Source organism: Pelophylax lessonae (genome assembly GCF_965119305.1).
Source record: "Pelophylax lessonae genome assembly, chromosome: 6".
NCBI classification, from domain to species: Eukaryota; Metazoa; Chordata; class Amphibia; order Anura; family Ranidae; genus Pelophylax; species Pelophylax lessonae.
In genome coordinates, this window is record NC_138773.1 from 202,529,840 (window position 1) to 202,550,575 (window position 20,736).

Here is a 20,736-nt window from a genome sequence, read left to right on the forward strand (position 1 = left end):
GTTGTTGTTGGCCGACAAAATTTGTGTGCAGTCTAGAGCACATTTCAACCAACACAACACTGGACAAAAGACGGCCGATCGGACGGCCAACAATTGGTGCGTGTGTACGAGGCATAACTTGACTAAAATTCATAAAAGACTTGACTTTTGACTTGAGGCATATGACTCGAAATGACTCTACTTTTTTAAGTTATTAAATATTTGTATTTTCTCAAGATGTGTTAAGCAAAATTAATGTGCCTGTTATGTTTCTGACACCACAGTCACTTAAAACGCCTCAGTGTATTTGGATTTTTAGGACACTGGCTGTTTAACAATGGAAATACTTAACATGTTTTTAGTGACTGTGGTGTTGAAACATGACCCGACAAAGGATTTTGAGCTGTTCAAAGTGTTTCTTTAATATGCCAAGAAAAAAAGCACTAAGCAGTTTTGTTATGTTGAAAATAAAACAAAACCTTTCCTGACCACTGACTTTTGACTGATTTAAAGGTGAAAATTGGGGAAGATCCGTATTTTGACTTGATTTATGACTTGACCAAAATAAATGACTTGACTTGCTTGACTTCCAGCAGGGACTTGACTTGCTTGCTTTTCGCCACAGTAACTTGGGACTTGCTTGAGACTTGAAGGTTAAGACTTGGGACTTGCTTGTGACTTGCACATGTGACTTACTCACATGTCTGGCGCTTGCTCTTCAGAAGGCTGAACACTCCTGCTTTTACTGATTACCAATTTAGACTTACACAGGAGGTCTGGCACTAGAATTATTGCTCTCACTGACCTAAAAAGTAAATATTAGTGGAGCTCCACCCAAAAGGGGAAGCTCCGCTTGTTTGCTTCCTCAACCCCCCCACCCCCCTCCCACTGCCACATTTGGCACCTTTTTTTACTTTTTTTTTTTTTTTTTTTGGGGGGGGGGGGGGGTTGACAGAAACCTGCTCCCACTTCTGGGTGAGTTTAATCCGACAAAGTCAATCAGAAGTTCGGCCCCCCTCCACCTTCCCCCACCCCGGGGCCATTCACAAAGCGCAGTGCACTTCACACATGCGCAGTAGGGACTCGGCTGTGAAGTCACAAGGCTTCACTGGCAGTTTCCCTTACAAGAAATGGTGAAGCAGCACTCAAGAGCAGATCGAAAAATTGACTGGGGTGAAAACACAGCTGGATTCCAGGACAGGTCAATGTTCCAATATTAAAAATCAGCAACTACAGTATTTGTAGCTGCTAACGTTTACATTTCTCTGAAGGAGCCTGGACCTCCTGTTTAAGCAGAATTTTCTGCAGTATTCTGGTATGGAGTTTAAGGAATAGATGCTGGAACAGATTGTAGATTATTTTAACTTTTTTTTTTTTTTTTTTGTACACTTCAGAGGTTTTCCAAACCTGGTCCAGCACATTGTGCTTGTGTAGGTGAGACCAGGAATAAAGCTTTGGGATCACATTCTGACTCATTAGAGAACAAGATTATAAAAGAGGTAATCTGATCAGACCCTTGTGATTTGTGCTGCTCTGTACACTGCTGCATTGTCAACTGCCGCATTCGTTTGTCCTTCAAGATTACACCTCACTAGAGTGGTATTCAGATGTTTAAGAATATAGCCAAGCTTATTTAATGCTGCATTGAAGTAAACTTTTGGCCATTCAGAATTTTGAAGTCACACACCCTTTGTTCCATTTTCCCAGGAACAGGGCTAAACAGGAAGATAGTCCTGAGAAAGAAGAATGTGTTCCAAACAGGGCTTACTTCCTCTATTCATTTTATGAGATGGCTTGAGGGTGAGGTCAGCAAAATTACAGTTCATGTTCTCTAGTATTCCAGATAGCAGCACTTCTATATGTTCCGGTTTATTAGGTCTTATCATTAATACCTAGTACAATATTGTGCTCTTCATTTTAACATTACAGTGCTAGCTATATCATGCGTGATTTAAAGCATGGACATCCTGTCCTCCGCTACAGTCAGCAGTCACGTATATTTTACCCTTCATGTACAGTATGTAGCTTGTGTTCCTTCTGTTGGCTAAGCATGAATGAAAATCAACTTTTTAGTTGCTAGAAACACCTTTTTGACATTGGCGCATTGTCAGCAATGTTTATTTACGGAGTCTGTTCTTGTAGATGCGATATACAGTATATAATATGCACAAATACTATTTACATTACAGAAATATCAAAACTTACACATACAAATTGGTAGGGCTGGCCAATTCTTTTTGCTACAAGACATGTTTGTTTGATAAATGCTATATTTTTAAAAGTAGCTATCACCATGTTTTTGTATTGATATTTAGTTAAAAAATGTAGATCAAGCAGAAGCATTTCTATACCACCAGCCTCCACCTAAAAACTATGTAAAGTATCGCCAGAAGGCATTTTTTTTTCTTTCAAAGGGGTACTGTGCACACAGTACTTGTCTCCTCATTTCTTAAAGTACTTCTTAGTTCTTACTCGGCCCCCAATCTCACAGCTATACCAGGCGGAAAAAGTGGAAACTCTCAGCTTGTGGTGTTGAGTGATTCTGGCTGGAGAAGAGTGCGTTCATTTGCAAAAACAGAAGCTGACAACTGCACAAGCCAGGTACTACACTTGTCTGAGAGAAACCAGAGCAGTAGCTTGCATGTGCTGTTGTCGGCTTGTGTTTTTGTCAATGTCTTCAGCTTCAACCATTCACAGCAACACAGGCTGAGAGTTTCCATTCTTTGCCATGAATAGCGGGTGGCAGGTCTGGGCGAAGTCTGCACTGAAAGTTGAGGCGGCAGAGGGCTTCACAGCAGAGCTGCATGTTCCATCTTGCAACTTAATAGGAGGAGGGAGCCCAGGAGTTGTGCGGGCTCTGTGTTCATTGCTTATATTGTCCCCTCTTTCTGCACAGTTAATCAAAACTTGATCTTCATTGTTCAGTTTTTTTTTTGTATACAGTAAACCCCCGCTCCTTCGAGGTTCAGTTTTTGCGGTCCCGGTATATTGCGTTTTTTTTGTAATGTTATTTTACTATATAAATCATTAAAAATGAAATATTTTTGTGTTTTCCATAGCTCTTGCTATGTCTCTCAGTATCTTTTATGTGTTTAAATGAGTTTCTATTGTTTTAAAAGTGTGTTTAACTACTTTACCGCTAGAGGATTTTGCTGTCTTACGTCTGAGCCACTTTTTGCGATTCGGCACTGTGCGACTTTACTGACAATTGCGCGGTCGTGCGACGGCATACCCAAACGAAATTTACGTCCTTTTTTTTTCCCCCACAAACAGAGCTTTCTTTTGGTGGTATTCGATCACCTGTGCGATTTTTTTTTTTTTTTTTTTTTTTTTTTTTTTTTTTTTTTTTTACTTTTTGGGCTATGAACAAAAAAAAGCGTACATTTCGAAAAAAATAACAATATTTTTCACATTTTTTTTTATATGAAATTCCCCCCCAAAAAAATGTAAAAATCAAATTTTTTTTACATTTTTGGCCAATTTGTTTTCTGCTACCTATGTTTGGTAAAAATAATCACAATAAGCGTATTTTGATTGGTTTGCGCAAAAGTTATTGCGTTTACTAACTAAGGGAAAGATATTTCTCTTTTTTTTTTTTTTTTTTTTTTGTGGGACTGCGACATTGTGGCGGACAGATCGGACCCCTGACTGACATTTTTGACACTTTTGGGGGTACCAGTGACATTACTACAGTAATCAGTGCTATAAATATGCACTGTAAAAATGACACTGGCAGGGAAGGGGTTCATTTTATTGTATGAGGGAGAGGTTAATGTGTGCCTGGTGCTTGCTAAAGTGTGTGGAGGGAGGTGACTGTGTGACACAAGGACGGATCCGAACCCTGCAATCTGACCCTGCCTGTCACTTAGGAGATCCGCCCGCTTTGTTTACGCAAGCAGGCGGATCTCCACACTCGATTCCCCGACGATCGGGGAAGAGCAGCGGCGATCGCCGCTGCTCCTCCTCTGGCCCGACTCCCACTGTGACTGAACACAGCAGGAGCGAGCCGCCGAGATAGGGGAGTGTCTGGCGACGTAGGTCTACGTCGCCAAACTATAACCAACCACTTTGCCGCAGTAGTGCTCGAGTGAGCAGACGGCAAGTGGTTAAAGACCTTAAAATGCTTTTACACGTACAGTGACAGTAAAAAAAACATGCCTACAATGCATTTTAATAGGGTTTTTCTATTTTGCGGATTTTCACTTTTCGTGGCTGGGTCCGGAACATAACCCCCGCAATGGAGGGGGGTTTACTGTAGTGGTGGAAGGCAGCAAAGCTACTCAGCAACTCATGCACACTTTTTTTATATGCAGTCCCATGTCGTGGACATGTAAGACAAGGTCACCCTGTATCCCTGACCAGTAGTGTAAAAAACCAAAGCTATGTTTGGAATGTGTTCACTTTGCAGTGTAAACTTTTAAAACTTGTTGATAAAATTCTACTAATTGGAGCTTAGTCTTGGGTGGATGACCAGGTATTAATCGCACTGCAGGTTACTTGCTTTACTGCCTGTGCCGGGTAGAGACTTTATAAGATACTCAGGTGCTTCTTCCTGCCCTTTTTGACATAAGGATTCGCTACAGGATGGTCTACAAACAGGTTGCTGCATACACCTTCTGGACATGTTTGCCCTATATTCTGCACATGCTCCATGAGTCAACCCACAGGTGAAAATAAACACCCCCTGTGGCAGAAACCAAGCCCAAAAAAAGCCACAGCTTAACTTCAGCTTTCAGTGGTATGTTTAGAAAATAACTCCAGCAATTAAAGTGATTGTAAGCCCCCGTTCACACTGGGGCGACCAGGTCGCCGTAGGTCGCCTTCCATAGAGAAGCTGCGGACCCGTTCTAATAGGAGCGACGCAAGAAAAAGGGTCCGGAGCTTCTTTGGGGCGACCTGCGGAGGACCTGAGACGGCGACTGGAGCTGCTGGGCTCGTGCTTGTCGCTGGAACAATCGGGTAAGAATAATGGGGATCTGGGTTACAGTTGCAATTAAGGTTTTTCACCTTAGATCGTGGAATGCATTAAGGTGAAAAACTTTAAGCTATTACGCCTTTAAGTCACTATTTAAAATGTGCTGGCTTGCAGTGGGTTAGGTCCAATTAGGCTTATGCCACCTCTTGGACCTATCTCTTTTATTCGCTATTCATAGTTTTACAGAGTGCCAGTAGCACTTCTATTGCTGTACTCCCAGCGTTTTGACAGGAGGGATGCTGCTGTGTGACTAACTGCCTCATTCATTAAAGGCTTTCTATTTTGTGAATGGGTTCACATGTGTGAAGGGGTTTATTCATTTCGACAGGCATCCTGACAATTTACACTGAGCTGCACAGAATTGTTGGGTACAATAAATATTTTTGACTGATATGCGTATATTTGTGCTTCATTTTAGACCTTGCACCGGAGTCTAACCCATCTGACCATCCAAGAGCTAGCACAATATTTCTCAGCAAGTCCCAGACTGATGGTAAGGACTTTTTTTTTTTTCTTCTTTGCTTTAAGTGTATCCAAACCCAGGAATGAAAATGTAATATATTGCAGTTTACCAATTCTTAGGTAAGATGGCAACTTGGTTTTCGTGTTGTGTTGTTTTTTTTTTTTTTTTTCTTCCTTTTTCACCTAACCCTACCAACGGGCAATTGTCCGACAGGCTGCTTGTACAGAAATTGATCAGTAGATTTATGCATGGATCAAAATTCAGACAGTCCCTGCTGAGCTGGCTGAATTTCAATCCATGTATGGCTGTCTTAAAAGGAACACTGTTTACGGTTTTACGGAGAGTAGCACTGTCATCCTAGGACAGGTAGTGTTTCAGAAGTCCTCTTTCCCCATGGGGAAGGTGTTCTGCATTCCACGTAAGGAGCTGGGAGCAATGCTATCTAATAACTGTGCAGAAAACATAAAAGCACTCATTTGCCCACTGGATTTCTGTCCGTATCAACAGGTATTAGGTTTTTCTTTTTTTTTTATATTTTATTTAATTAGAAAGGCAGTAACAGCAGAAGGCAAGTGAAGCATCTATTGTACAAATACAAAGCAAGCAACAAAAGTCAAAAGATACTAATATCGTCCATCAATGAGATAGTAGGTGTAGGTGTGTGAGAGGTTTTCCAGTATATTGGGATGCAAGATTTATCTGCACACAAAACGTGAGGGACAATTGATTTTTTATATTTCCGCAGCGATATGTTCGACAGTTGTAGAAGAAAGAAGGCCGGGTGTCCGGGATGGTATAGTCAGTGCGGTTGCCTAAAAGAGCCTTAACTGCAGTCCAAAACCCACGAAGCCTAGGACATGACCAAAAGATGTGTAGTAGGGTACCCTCCTCCTCCTGACACCTCCAGCAAGCTTCCGAGGTCCCCGGGTATATCTTGCTCAAAAGAGAGGGCGCCCTATACCAGTGGTCCTCAACTCCGGTCCTCAGGGCCCACTAACAGGCCAGATTTTAAGTATTACCTTGGGGAGATGCAGACTAGAGTATTGCAATCACTGAGCAGCAAATGATATCACCTGGGATGTATTTTTCAGTTATCTTGCAAACCTGGCCTCTTAGTGGGCCCTGAGGACCAGGGTTGAGGACCACTGCCCTATACCATCTGGTGAGGACTTTGTAGTTGGATTCCTGAAGTTTTGTGCAGGTCGGCGTTTTCAATGTGATTGTACATAAGTTCAACTTTTGTATCGGGGAAAGCATCGGCTGCATGTCCCCTTTCCCATTTGCGAATGCAGTAAGGGGGTAAAGTCTTCCCTGGGAGTCACTAATAAGCCGTAAAACTTAGAAAGCGTGTGAGGTAGGGCCCCCTCCCCAGAGCAGTAATCCTCATAGGGAGTGAGCGCTGTGTTTAAAGAGGTCCGGTGCTGGTAGGGAGTGAAGAAAGTGGTGGAGCTGAGCTGCTCGCCAAAAACCCAACGCAAAGGGGCAGTCAGGTGCCATCAACGTCGCTATGGAAGGCCACCAGCCATTACAGAGAGAGTGTGAGGCCCACCCCTTACCACGTTGTTGCAAGAGCTGGAAAGCCTGGTCTGTAACGCCCGGCAAGAAGGCTGGATTACCCAGCACGGGGAATAGGGGGGAAGTAGTTGTAGAGATGGCTGGATGAGAGAAGAGCGCAGCCACCAGCGAGAGAGTCACACCAATCGTGGGGTGAGATTTGAGAGGGAGCGCAATAATCCTGACACCCCGGGGGTGGTACCCAAGGGGGTCACCGATTGGGTTTGTTCAATCTGTATCCATAGCTTGCCCACCCCGTGTCTACGCCAATTAAGAAGATGGACTGCCTGGTGGTATCCGGTACTATTTTTAAGCTGATTTAACAAAAACGTTTTAATTGTTTTGTTTTACAGCCCAGTAGAACTTCTGCCAAGAATAGGGCAGATGCTGTTAACATTGTTCCAAAGGTTTTAAATATTAAGTGTTAACCCAATGCCTTTGTTGCTCCCCGGAAACTGACACAAATCTCCAGCCTGTATTGTCTTCATACCATTCATTTCAACAAGGTTCTTCCCATTAGATTACGTGTGCATTTAGATGTGATGTATTCAATATGCAAAAGCCTCCCTTGTGTAGACCTCCAGCCCTGAGACTGCTTCTTGACTGTTGAATGTGATGTTGGCAGCAGATTTCGAACTGTTACTCAAGTAACAAATCCCTTCAGTCATGCCTAGGGAGTTAAATGAAAGGTTATGTAAGAAGGTGAAGGGAGTAGTGGAAGAGCTTGGATAGCAGAGAGCATAATTGGACCCTCCCAAAAAGTAAAATGGCTATGACATATAACAAGGGAGAGTGGGTAGTGTTAGGGAGAGAGCGCTTCCTGCAGTAGATACATTTTTGAAGTTCAAGTGCACACTGCAAGTGAACGCATTGGAATAAAAACGCCACAGGTAAGCTTTCTAAATGCTTGATTTTGCTCTTCTTTCAACGACATTTTTTTTTTTTTTCTTTGGGGTCTCTAATAATTTCTGCATTTAGCGGCATTATATGCTACCTTGCCTTACTGAAACTACAGCGCCCAAACGGGCAATGCTTGCTAAGAGAGTGCCCAAAGCAGCAGTTCTTCCATACAGGCAATTTAGATTTGTGGGCAGTGCTGGAAAGCAACAAAGGGTACTGTAAGCTATAACACTTGGCAGTTGAAGCTTTGAGAACATTGTCCGCCCTCCTTCTCTTTTTTTTTTTTTTTTTTTTTTTTTTTGGCTTGAGTTCAATTGATTTTTATTAGAACAAAAGGGAGCAAATAAAAGCAAGTCAATGTAGCAGTTTACATATGCCTAATAGGTAAGTAAACTTGTCCTCAGAACCCAAGCTTTCTTCCCAGCTACTGTAGATAAGCTGTGTAAACTTGCTGATTTCTATCCTGCTTGCTAAAGTTCTTAAGCATTTTAGCATTTGTGACCAAAAGTCCGTGGTGCCTAGATGTCCAGGCCGCTATAGCATGAGTTACCATGACAATATCTCTAATTTGCATTTGGTAAAAAAAATTAATATTCACACACACACACACACACACACCGGCCACTTTGAGGTACCCCTGTTCAATTGCTTGGGTAACACTAATTGCTAATCAACCAAACACATGGAAGAAACTCAATGCATTTAGGAATCTAGACGTGGTGAAGACGGCTTGCTGAAGTTCAAACCAAACTAAGGAATGGGGAAGAAAGGGTATTTAAGTGACTTTGAACATTGTATAATTGTTGGTGCCAGACAGGCTGTTTTGAGTATTTTAAAAACTGCTGATCTACTGGGATTTTCATGCACAACTATCTCTAGGGTTTATAGAGAATGGTCAGAAAAAGAGAAAAAAAATTCAATGAGCAGCAGTTGTTTGGAGGAAAATGCCTTGTTGTCAGAGGCGAATGTGCAGACTGGTTCGAGATGATAAAAAAGCAACAGTAACTTAACCACTCGTTGCAACCAAGGTATGCAGAAAACCATCTCTGAACACACAACACGTTGAAGCAGATGAGCTACAGCAGTAGAAGACCACACTGGGTCATCTAAGAACAGGAAACTGAGGCTACAATTCACACAGGCTCACCAAAATTGGACAATAGAAGATTGAAAAAAGTTGCCTGGTCTGAGTCCCAATTTCAGCTGCGACATTCAGATGGTAAGGTCAGAATTTGGCATAAACATCATGAAAGCATGGATCTATCATTTCCCTTAGTACCAATTGAGCATAATTTAAACGCCATGGTCTATCTGAGTATTGTTGCTAACCATGTCCATCACTTTGACTACAGTGTACCCATCTTCTGATGTCTGCTTCCATCATAATGATAATGCACATGTCATGAAGCTCAAATCCCCTCAAACTGTTTTTTTTTTTTTTTTTAACATGACAATGACTTCACTGTACTCAAATGTCCTCCAGTCACCAGATCTTAATCCATCAGAGCACCTTTGGGATGTGGAGGAACGGGAGATTGGCATCATGGATTGACAGCCGACATATCTGCAGCAACTTAGTGGTGCTATCATGTCAATATGGATCAAAATCTTGAGGAATGTTTCAAACCCCTTGAATCTATGCCAAGAAAAATGAAGGCAGTTTTGAAGGCAAAAGGGAGTCCGACCAGGTACTAGCAAGTTTTGGTCCATTGTGTTTTATCAAGTCCAAAGTCAGCGCAGCCCTCTACCAGGAAATTCTAGATCACTTAATGCTTCTCTCTGCTGACCAGCTTTATGGAGATGCTGATTTTATTTTCCAGGTGTTCACACTGCCAAAAGTACCAATACCTGGTTTAATGATCATGGTATCCCTGTGCTTGTTTGCCCAGCAAACTCGCCTGACCTAAACCCCATAGAGAATCTGTGGGGTATTGTCAAGTGGAAGATGCAACCTACCAGACCCAACAATGCAGAGGAGTTGAAGGGCTCTATTAAAGCAACTTGGGCTTCCATAACACCTCAGCAGTGCCACAGGCTGATCGCTGCCATGCCCTGCCGCATTGATGCAGTATTTTATGCAAAAGGAGCCCTGATCATGTTTGAATTGAATTACTGAAATTAACTTTTTGATATTATAATTTTGAGATTCTCGTGTGTGTGTGTGTATATGTGTGTGTGTGTGTGTATATATGTGTGTGTGTGTGTGTATGTATATGTGCGTACAATAAATAGTAATTCCCCCTCATAGCTGTCAGTTGATAAGAAATATTTTTTTATACACAACATGGGCATATTTAGAATTACACTTTAAAACACAAGACACCAGGATCATAGAAACACCCAAAAAATGACCATGTTGTAAAGCGAAAGCCCAAATATATTTACGAGGCTTAGTGAGTCTTTTGAATATTTCCTTTCTTGTTACATTTTTTTGGAAAATTAGGAAATTACTTTTGTCTCTTTCGGTCATTGACGGACACCGCTCCATATCTTCTTTGACTCTGGGGTTATGCTGCTCTCCATAGGAGTAGGACTAGGTGGAAACAAGGTTCCAAGAGACCCTGGGCTGGTAAGTCAAAAGTGGGTTCCACTGGTCCCGCAGACAAGCCCTTCTCTGCCTGAAGGGGCGCCCTCACCCGTATCTGGGTTGGGCGACGTCTTTGCTTTTTTCCAAACCCGTGGACCTTGCTCATTCTCGACAAATGGGTCCACGAGTTGATTCGGTCCTTTACCGCTGGAAAGGTTCTTTCCTTCCAACTTGCCTGTCCCCGGATCGGCTGCAGGGCCTTTAGGGGGCAGTGCAGGATCTGCTTTCACAGGGAGTAATTATCCCGGTTCCAGAGTTGGAACGTCTTTCAGGGATTTTATTCAAATCTGTTTACTGTTCCCGGAAAGGAAGGCAAGGTCCGTCCAATTTTGGATCTCAAAGTCCTGAATCGCTTTGTGCGGGTTTAGAAATTTTGAATGGAGTCCATTCACACGGTGGTGGCATCCCTTTTATCAAGGGGATTTTCTGGACCTTTATCGATATCAAGGACGCTTACCTTCATATCCCAATATATGAAGGGCACCAGTGTTTTCTTTGTTTTTTCCGTGGTAGATGAACACTATAAATTTGTGGCATTACCATTTTGTCTTGCCTCTGCTCCTCGGGGGTTCACAAAAGTGTTGGCCCTGGTGTTAAGCCCCGTACACACGATAAGCAATTCGGCCGGGAAATTTCGTCCGACCTATCTGCCGATTTTTGGCTTGTTAGTATGGTGCTTTCGACAGCCGACCCCCAAAAAATCCTGGTGTGCAGGCATTCAAATTCTTGTCCTCCGTCAAAACACGTCCGATTTTCATCTCATTAGTACAGATTTCGATGGGGAAAAAATCTTAGGCGCAAGACTAGGCATGCTCAGAGATGAAAGAACACTTGGAAAACAATCCAACACATGACATCACTTCTGAAGTAGAATTCTGTCGTACGGGAAAATTCGTGTGCAGTCTAGAGCAGCCTTTCTCAACCAGTGTGCCCAGGCACCCTGGGGTGCCTTGAGGTTTCTTCAGGGGTGCCTTGGCAAAATGCCTAAAAATTGCCCAAAAATTGTATACAAACCAGCATGTGTCTGAAGCCTGCCTTTTTAGTTACACAAAGCCACAGGTTTTCATTGTGGACCATTGCAACCTTCTATCTGCTTGCATCCTAACGACCAATGACATCATAAGCTGATAAGTAGGATGTCAGTAGCCTGCATAGCAAGCTTCCTTGTTTGACCCTCCCCTGCCCCTCTCCATCAGCTTTGTGGTCACGTTAGCTGAGCTATCGATAAAAACTGAGGCAGAAGAGAAACATTGGAATACTAGTCTGTACCAGTGAGCAAAAGTGTATTTGCATTGGAAGATTACATCACCTATAACGTTGGGTGTCCTCCTTGGACTTGTGGATGTTGCTTCATTGTGTAAAACTATTAGAATAGTTTTTACATTTTAGAGTGGGGTGCCTCGAGACTGTCCATAATTTTAAAAGGGTGCCTCGAGATTGTCCATAATTTTAAAAGGGTGCCTTGACTGAAAAAAGGTTGAGAAACACTGGTCTAGAGCACATTCCAACCAACAGACACGCACTCTGGACAAAAGACGGATGACCGGTGGGCGGAAATTCGTTGCGTGTGTACGAGGCTTTAGCCTTGCTCAGGCAGAGGGGGATCGCGGTACTGGAGTAACTGGACGATCTCCTTCTGCAAGCAGAGTCTCCGTCTGTCTTAAGACGATCTGAACATCACTGTGCGAACTCCTGAAAGAGTTTGGCTAGATGCTGAATTTTCAGAAATCAGTTCTGACTCCGTCCAACAAGCTGGACTACCTGGTCCTGACTTTGGATTCAGCCTCAGCCAGGGTGTTTCTCCTGGAGGCGAAACTGCTGAAGTTGCAGCATGCGATTCGGCTCCTATTATCTTACCATTGGGTCGTTTCTCAGGTTGTGCATGCAAGTGCTGGGCTTGATGGTCTCTACCTTCGAGGCGGTTCCATTTTCTCAGGTTCGTACCAGGCCTCTGCCAAATGAGATTCTTTCCAAATGGGGACAAGAATCCTCTAGCTCGCGACAATCTGAGCCTCTTGAGCCAGGGTGCGAGGGGATCCTTGCTTTGGTGGCTCCGTTCCCCGTCGCTTCGACAACGGAAGTCCTTTCTCCCCCTTTACTGGACAGTGGTTACCACGGAGGCCAGCCTGTCCGGGTGGGGAGGTGTCTTGAGCAAGGATTCGGCTCAAGGGGTTTGGACTCGGGAGGCGTCTGGAGATTCGGGCGATCGGGCTTTGCCTTTCCCAGTGGACGGATCATCTGCAGGGGTGTCCTGTAAGGATTCAGTCGGACAATGCCACGGCTGTGGCGTATGTCAATCATCAAGGGGGTGCCAAAAGTGCCCTGGCGGCCAAAGAAGTTGCCAGCATTTTAGGGTGGGCAAAATGTTATATTCTAGCCCCCTCTGCTGTGCACATTCCAGGAGTAGAAGGTTTCTTTTCGGTGTCCGTCTGCTCGAGTTTCTACAGCAAGGTGTAGATAGCGGTTTGGCTCTGGGCAACATCAAGGGGCAGGTTTCTGCTTTGGCAATATTTTTTGTAATGGCCATTGGATACAAATTCTTTAGTTCACACTTTCGTTTCACTAGGTTCGCCACTTGGCTCCTGTGGTAAGGTCTCTGGTACCTCCGTGGGATCTCAATTTGGTCTTGTCGGTTCTTCAAAGACTGCCTTTTGAACATATTCATGAACTTCCTCTTGCTTACTGTCACAGAAGGTAGCTTTTTTGGTGGCTGTTACTTCTGCATGCAGGGTGTTGGAAATGGCTGCGTTGTCCTGTCGGTCATCTTACCTGGTGGTCCACAGGGACTAAGTTAAGCTACGTCAGTCAGTCCTTCCTTCCTAAGGTCGTCTCTGGTTTCCACTTGAATGATGACATTGTGTTGCCTTCCTTGTGCCCTAAGCCGAAACATCCTAAAGCAGTTGCTTTACATTCCCTGAAAGTGGTTCGGGCAATCAGCGTGTACCTGGCAGCGACTGAGGCGATTTTGGAAATCTGATTCCTTGTTTGTCCTTATGAATGGATCTCGTAAGGGGCAGGCCGCATCTGCTGCAAACATTTCCAGATGGATCAGGCAGACAGTGATGCAGGCCTATTCCATTAAGGGTGCGTTCTACATGGGCGCTCGGTGCCTCCTGTCATCAGGCATCAGTGGTTAAGGTGTGCAAGGTGGCCACATGGTCGCCTGCATACATTCACCAAGTTTTACAAGGTGGATGTCCTGGGTTTGGCCACAAGGTTTTGCAGGCCGCTTTTGCAGAGGCTCCTGCCTCTTAAAGGGGTATTCTTTTTGGGTGGGGAGCTCCAGTTGTTCCTGAATGAGCTCTCAATTTACCTGGTTGACTATGTTTAGCCCTTTTTGCAATTTATGTGCATTGTTTTTCCCACTCATGTTGACACTGCTTTGGAATGTCACCAGAGTCAAAGAAGATATGGAGCTCTGTCCGTCAATGACCGAAAGGGAAAACTGGATTTTTGTCTTACTGTAAAATCCTTTTCTCTGATGTTAATGGACACAGCACCCACCCCTAGTCAAGTTTTGTTTCCACCTAGTCCTACTCCTATGGAGAGCAGCACCATAACCCCAGAGTCAAAGAAGATATGGAGCTGTGTCCGTCAAACATCAGAGAAAAGGATTTTATAGTAAGACAAAAATCCATTTTTTTTTTTTTTTTTTTTTTTTTTTTTTGGCAGTAATTCGATCTTTCTAGCGGACATTATGGGCATACTTTAAAATTGCATCCGAAAAACATTCTGCATCCGAAAAACATTCTGCTTACCCCTCCTATGTATGGGAATACCACATGTGAAACTTTTTGCATCATAGCCAGAGAGGGCCCAAAATTCAAGGCACACCTTCAGGCTTTAAAGGGGCATAATTTTATAGCACAGCCAAGATATGGACATATATTACTTTCCTCAGTTAATTTGTAACATTTCAAGTCCAGACACCCATATGTCAGACCATATGGGGAACCACTGGTGCCCCTTATCCCTCCAAAGTAATGTAGACCTCTGAAACCTATCATATTTTTATTTAATTTGAAGCAAACTTAATGCACAATCTGCTGGTTAACAAAAACTGTACATTGTAGATATTCAGAAATATGAATGATTATAGATAATTGTATCTGAGAACAGATGATTGGTCAGATGGTCTCTGTCAACACCCCTTTGATCCCAAAAAAAAGGGAGATGCCAGGACAGTTTGACAGTTCTCGTGTACCATCAAACCAGGGACCTCGGTCAAGTTCGAGAACCCACAATACCTGGCTCATCGACTGAACTTTGCTAAAGCTAGGGATGCTGCACGTATTCTTCCTTCTCAACTCTGTTATTTCTATGGTGCTGTAATATTTCTTTTTCTTAGTAACTCCCTTATTTCTGTAAATATTTTATTCGTACGAATTTGATCTTTTCATTCTTAAACCTTATTTTGAAAAGTATTAACCTTGTCCCTAAGCTTTTAATGCAAGCTAAATTAAGCCCTCTCTGAGTGCTACTGTGTACAATAAATCGCTGAACATACCTGTCTGCGGTGACTGTGTCTGTTACAGACACTTATTCTGAAATCATAATTGGTATTGCTGAGATTGAGTTTCTGCCTCTCGGCTAAAAGGTGGTGGTAGCTAAAAGGGTTACTTGTTTAATGTAGCCCAGTGACAATCACTTTCAGGCTGCTGGCACCTAAATTGTGGTCCCACAAGCTGGAAAATCATTGCGCAGGGTGCAGCTGAGAGTGGCATTGTTACGCAAATAACAGCATGGTGTGAGATTGGCCAGTCCTTTGTCACGATTTGTTGAGGAGGCATGGATCTGATATCCGTTTTTGTCATAATTCACTGTGGTCATTTTGATTAGCTCAGTATGAAAAGAGCTTTCCTGGTGCATTTCAGTCCCTGGTAGTGCAATTGAAGCAAACAATCAACTATGGGTGGCAAGGCATGGTCAAATGATCTCCGGGATAAAGTTGAGGACAGGCATAAGTCAGGAGATGGATACAAAAAAATGCCAGGCTTTATGAATGCCTAGAAGCAGTTAAGTCTACAGTCTATTACTTGGAAGTGGAAGGTATTTGGTACAACACAGACCCTCCTCCCTGGATCAGGACGTCACTCCAGACTGACTGTAAGAGCCACGGGGAAACTGATCAGAGGCTACCAAGAAGCCTACTGCAACTCTGAAGCAGTTGCAGGAATTTATGATAGAGTGGGCATTGTGAGCATATAACAATATCACAAATTCTCCACAAATGTGGCTTGTATGGGAGGGTTGGAACAAAAAAATCTACCCAAGGGCCACATGCCGCGTCAAGACTGATCTTTGCCAAAATGCACCTTGAAGATTGAGGCCAAGTGGAAAAAGGTTTTCTGGTCAGATGACTTAAACTGAATACATGTTATGCCCTCAACACCAAATAATACTATTGGCAAAAATCCAATGCAGTTTACCATCCAAATAACACCATACCTACAGTAAAGCATGGAGGTGGTAATATCCTGTTATGTGGATGTTTCTCTGCAGCCAGGGACTGGAGTACTTGTCAGGATAGAAGGTAAAATAGATAGGGCAAAATATCAAATTTTTGAGAAAAATCTGCTGCCCTCTGCCAGAAAGTGGTCGATGGGAAGGTTTACCTTCCAACATGACAATGACCAAAAGCACACAGCAAAAATTACCACACAATGCTTGAAGGAGAAAAAGGTTAATGTCCTTGCATGGCCTTCTGTGTGCTGCTCCCCCTTATACTCTGCTGAGCCCCTTATTGATCCAGCAATGTGCACAGGGGCCTCGGCTGGCCCTGGTCTCTCCTTCTGCTTAGATTGTACACTTGTTTTGTGTTCTGTAACTGGATTCACATGTATTAGCTACAGTTTTTATAGTGTCATGGCTGGTTGGTTCCCCCTATGCCAGTGATGGCAAACCTTGGCACCAGATATGTTTTGGAACTACATTTTCCATGATGCTCATGCACTCTACAGTGTAGTAAAGCATCATGGGAAATATAGTTTCAAAACATCTTGGATGCCGAGGTTTGCCATCACTGCCCTATGTTCATCCATGAATCCACCTACTTTTTGTCCCTGTTTCAACAGCAGGACGCAACCTCTTCTTTCAGGTCATGCATGCCTTGCCATTTCTCTGTGTGCATCACAAATGTTTTATGAAACAACCACATCTTTTCCAGCATGGTAAGCTGGTAATTGCTTTCACCTGCACCTAATTTTATATTCTCTAATTACCATTTAGCTTTCACCAACACTAGCCTGTAAGCCCCAGGGATTGTGGGATATATAGTTTCTTCACAGGAGGTGTCCGTTTTTTAACCTACAAAGGCCATGTATGAACCTATGCAGTTCCATGTAGCAGGCCTTCTGTTTCAAAGAAACGAACATCTGACACTGTAATGTGAAAAATTATTCTACTATAGGCTGTCTGCACAGAACAAATAATGACACCATGAATCTACATGGTCAGTGTACATTTTAGGCAGGTGAAAGGCATGCAAGTAGAGTTAAAATGCCTTTAAGTAAAGGGGTTTAGGTTGGGGTATGTTTTGCCCCAAATATCTTTGCTACCCCAGGTAATCGGGATCACCCATGAAGAAGAAGTCCAAAAAGAAACTGAGTCTTGGCTCTGAAGTCTCTAGCATTCATTTCTGCCTGAATGTCTGTCTGGATTTTGTTTCATCACAGGGACCGGTGTTCAATCTCAATTCTCAGCTCTTCTGCCTGATGACCTGGAGGCTGGGAGGAGGGTTCTCAAGAAAAGAGGATATTCAGAAAGGGGAATAAACACCCTTCTCCTTTGATGTAAAGTGAATACCAGGAAACTGGACACTAAAATTCGTCAGACATTTTTATTCCTGGCAAAAAATAATTTTCATACATTCATATTCAGTTTCCTCAGTTCTGGATTTACTCCAGAAAGAAGTGCCATGGCCCGATGGATTAGAGATATTTCAGCATTCATCAGTTCTGGCCAATTACTATCTGCTAGAATTAGAGCCTACTCCTCAAGGTCCATGGCTGCATGTGCTTTGTATAAGAAATCTCAAAGGCTGGTATGTTCCTCAAGCCATGCTTTCAGGAAGCGCTCGCTGCTGTTTGAAAATGCTGTCCAACCAGGACTTGTTTTTCAGCGGGAATTTTTTTTCCACAAAGTTGTCAATTTTAATAATAATTTATATTTCGGGCACGCAGCTTCAACATACTTAGATTTTCAACCCAGAACACATTCTGCTGCTACTCCCGAGTATGGAGATACCACGTGTGTGAGACTTTAAGGCCTCATGCACACTGGACGTTTTTACAGCTGCTGTTTTTGGCATCCAGACTTTTTCTGCAGCCAGCATGTTATCCTATTTGTCCATGCACACGTAGGCTGTTATCAGCAGTTTTTGGCAGGGGCGTTTTGAGAGGAGTTTTTCAGCTGTAATAATGCTCCAATTCTAATAAAAGCTGTAAAACACAGAAAAATGCTGCTATTCTGCGTTTATAAAAGTTTGAGCCAGAAGCTTTTGTGGGAGTATAGTTTTGATTAGAAAAAAAAAAGGCTATAAAACACAAACTCTGAAAAACGCTACTGCAAAAAAGCTGAAAAACTCCTACAGCTTTCTACTAGTGTTTTGATAACGTCCAGTATGCATGAGGCTTAATGATTGGACCGATCATCTTCTAGACCTAGTGTCTTATGTATCACAAAAATCAATTGGATTAAAAAATGTCCTGTAATGCTTCTTCTGAGTGGTCAGGTAATACTTTGTGTAGCATTCTCAATACCTATAAGCCCAGAAAGCCTAGCCTGCTGATATGTGGCTTCCCCCAGGAATGTATTGTTTGCTGGCCAGGAAGTACTGGATGCTGAACAAATTGTCTGCAGAGGATGGCTGAGAATGGTGTCTCCCAAAGAACACAGTTGGACGAGCGGGTATGGGTAGTTGAGGCAGTAGGCAGAGACATGGTCAAAAAACGGGCAAAGGATTGGCCTAGGCAGCAGGCAGAAACATGGTCAATAAATGTACAGACCCTGGTATAAGTAGCAGACAGAAGCAACACTGCACTGGTGTCGTGGTGATCAGGAACACTGTTACTGACTGTGTTGACAGTGTTCTGATGTAGCAGCTATCGGGGACATTATTGATGGCTGTACTGTCTATGGTGAACACTGGATCCGATGTGGGGGCAATCAGGAACACTGTTGATGGCTATTCTGGTCTAGAAGCACTGACTCTTTTGAGGCCACAAACGGGTACACTGTTGCTGGTTTGCTGGGGGATACTGGGACTGGTGTGGCACTGTTAAACACACTTGCTGGGTGCACTGCTATTGTAATGCTGTACTGCTGTGGTAGCAACCAGGGACACTGTGGCTGGCTGCACTGGTATTGTGACAATGTACCTGTGTGGCTAGGGATAAGGGACATTGACATACAATAGGCAATGGCATACAGTGTCAGCCAAGAAGCCATTGTCCCAGATCACTAGCCTCCCCAGTACAGTGTGGCTGCAACTTTTTTTTCTTTTTACAAATTTGGTCACAGCAATCACATGGTACACACCAGTTCATTGTCCCTGTACTCTGCTCTGTGATCTGTTGGGTCCAATTATAGGGGGCACTGCTGTGCACCCTACAGGGCATGTAGCAGTGGCAAGGGAGGGAAGAGGTTTTAAGATGCCCCCAGTAGTGAGCAGTCAGGTTTTTTAAGTACAGTTGCTGGATGAAAAGTGAAGGCAATATGGGAGCTGCCATTGCTGACCTCCATTCTTAAAATGTTACTTGCCTTGCTGTCCCTGACTTTAATCCTTTGAGTCACTAAACTGGAACACCTATTAGGAATGAACTCTGAATTCCTGATCTGAATGCTTGTTCCAGGTCAGAACCTCAAAGTGCTGAAGTCTTGGTAATGCGTGAGCTCATTACAAAAGACTAGGTCAACAACGGCAGCCTCAATATATTCTGACTACAGGTTTGATTTTTAAGAGCTTGGGATCTAGCCTCTAACACTCTAGTTTTGTTGGGATACCTGTGATATTACCTGAACTTAAACATTCTTGAATGATTTAGAACACAAACTCACAACAGGGCAAAGGGTTCCCAGCTGGTGCATATGCTGGATGTGTTGAACATTTACTGATCTTGTATTTGCTTATTTTTTTTTTTAATTTTTTTACAGTGAGAGAAAAGAGGAAGAGCAACCACATAAATCATGTAAGTTATAGCTATCTTTTGATTTATTGTGTTTACTTTGTGACTGAGTTATTTACAATTCTACTTTAATTGTTCGTAGCAGTATACTATAAACTAAAAAGGTCAACTCCAATTTTGATATAACCCATAATCTGTTTTAAACTCAAAATTTTATCCTGGGCCGCATCAGCATTATGGTTGCTCTCAAAGGGCCTGTTATCTGTAGGATCAGATGTCCACAGCACCCCACTCCTCCTTACACCCTTACATGAGATATCAAGAGCTCCCCCCACCATCAGAAGTCGCGTCACCCACCCTTCCTTACATCACAATGCATCCCCTGGACCTTGTGCTGCTGCCAGGAAGATGATGGGGGTCAATCTGGGAAGTAGTGCAGGGTCTGGAGGGGAACCAGAGGAGGGCTGGAGTCCACTTCCAGAATCTGCTGAATGCTGAGACCAGGGGAGGCAAAGACAAGGTGGCGTTGTGGCTGCACAAAGAGGTTCAGGATCTGTAGGAGGACTTCTGCCCCCCTTACTGCTGCGGACTGCTGAAAAAGGGGGGGCAAAGAAGACCCTTTCTGCAACTGCACAGAAGAGTGCAGGATCTGGCAAAGAGTTTTGTCCTCTTCTTCCGACTAGAGAGACAAGATGGGGACAGACAAGGGGGGTGCCGCAGCTGCAGGAGAGGTGCGAGGGCCACTTGAAATGGCCTGGGGGGGGGCTCATTCGGCCCGCGGGCTTTGTGTTTGACACCTGTGGTCTAAAACAACCCATTCAGTTTACCACTTAACCTCCAGAAGATTTACCCCTCTACATGATCAGGCCAATTTTTGTGATACGGCACTGCGTTACTTAAACTGACAATTGCACGCTCGTGCAATACTGTATCTAAATTTGTCTTTTTTTTTTTCCCCCGCACAAATGGAGCTTTGTTTTGGTGGTATTTTTAATTTCTATCTATCTATCTATCTATCTATCTATCTATCTATCTATAAAACAAAACCTAACCATTTTGGAAAAAAGCTATTTTATTTACTTTCTGCTATAAAACACATCCAGTAGAGAAAAAAAGTCTTCATAAATTTAGACCAATCTGTATTCTTCTACAC

The 20,736-nt window shown here is 43.3% G+C and overlaps 1 protein-coding gene across 3 annotated transcripts in view; it reads left to right on the forward strand.

Annotated features, from left to right (window-relative positions):
* Positions 1-20,736, forward strand: part of CCNYL1 (cyclin Y like 1) — a 121,449-nt gene that overhangs the window by 19,936 nt on the left and 80,777 nt on the right. For all 3 annotated transcript variants that reach the window (XM_082262033.1, XM_082262034.1, XM_082262035.1), the window contains exons 2-3: positions 5,373-5,447; positions 19,612-19,646. In XM_082262033.1, coding sequence (XP_082118159.1) covers positions 5,373-5,447; positions 19,612-19,646 — 110 coding nt within the window. The remainder of the gene's footprint in view (positions 1-5,372; positions 5,448-19,611; positions 19,647-20,736) is intronic.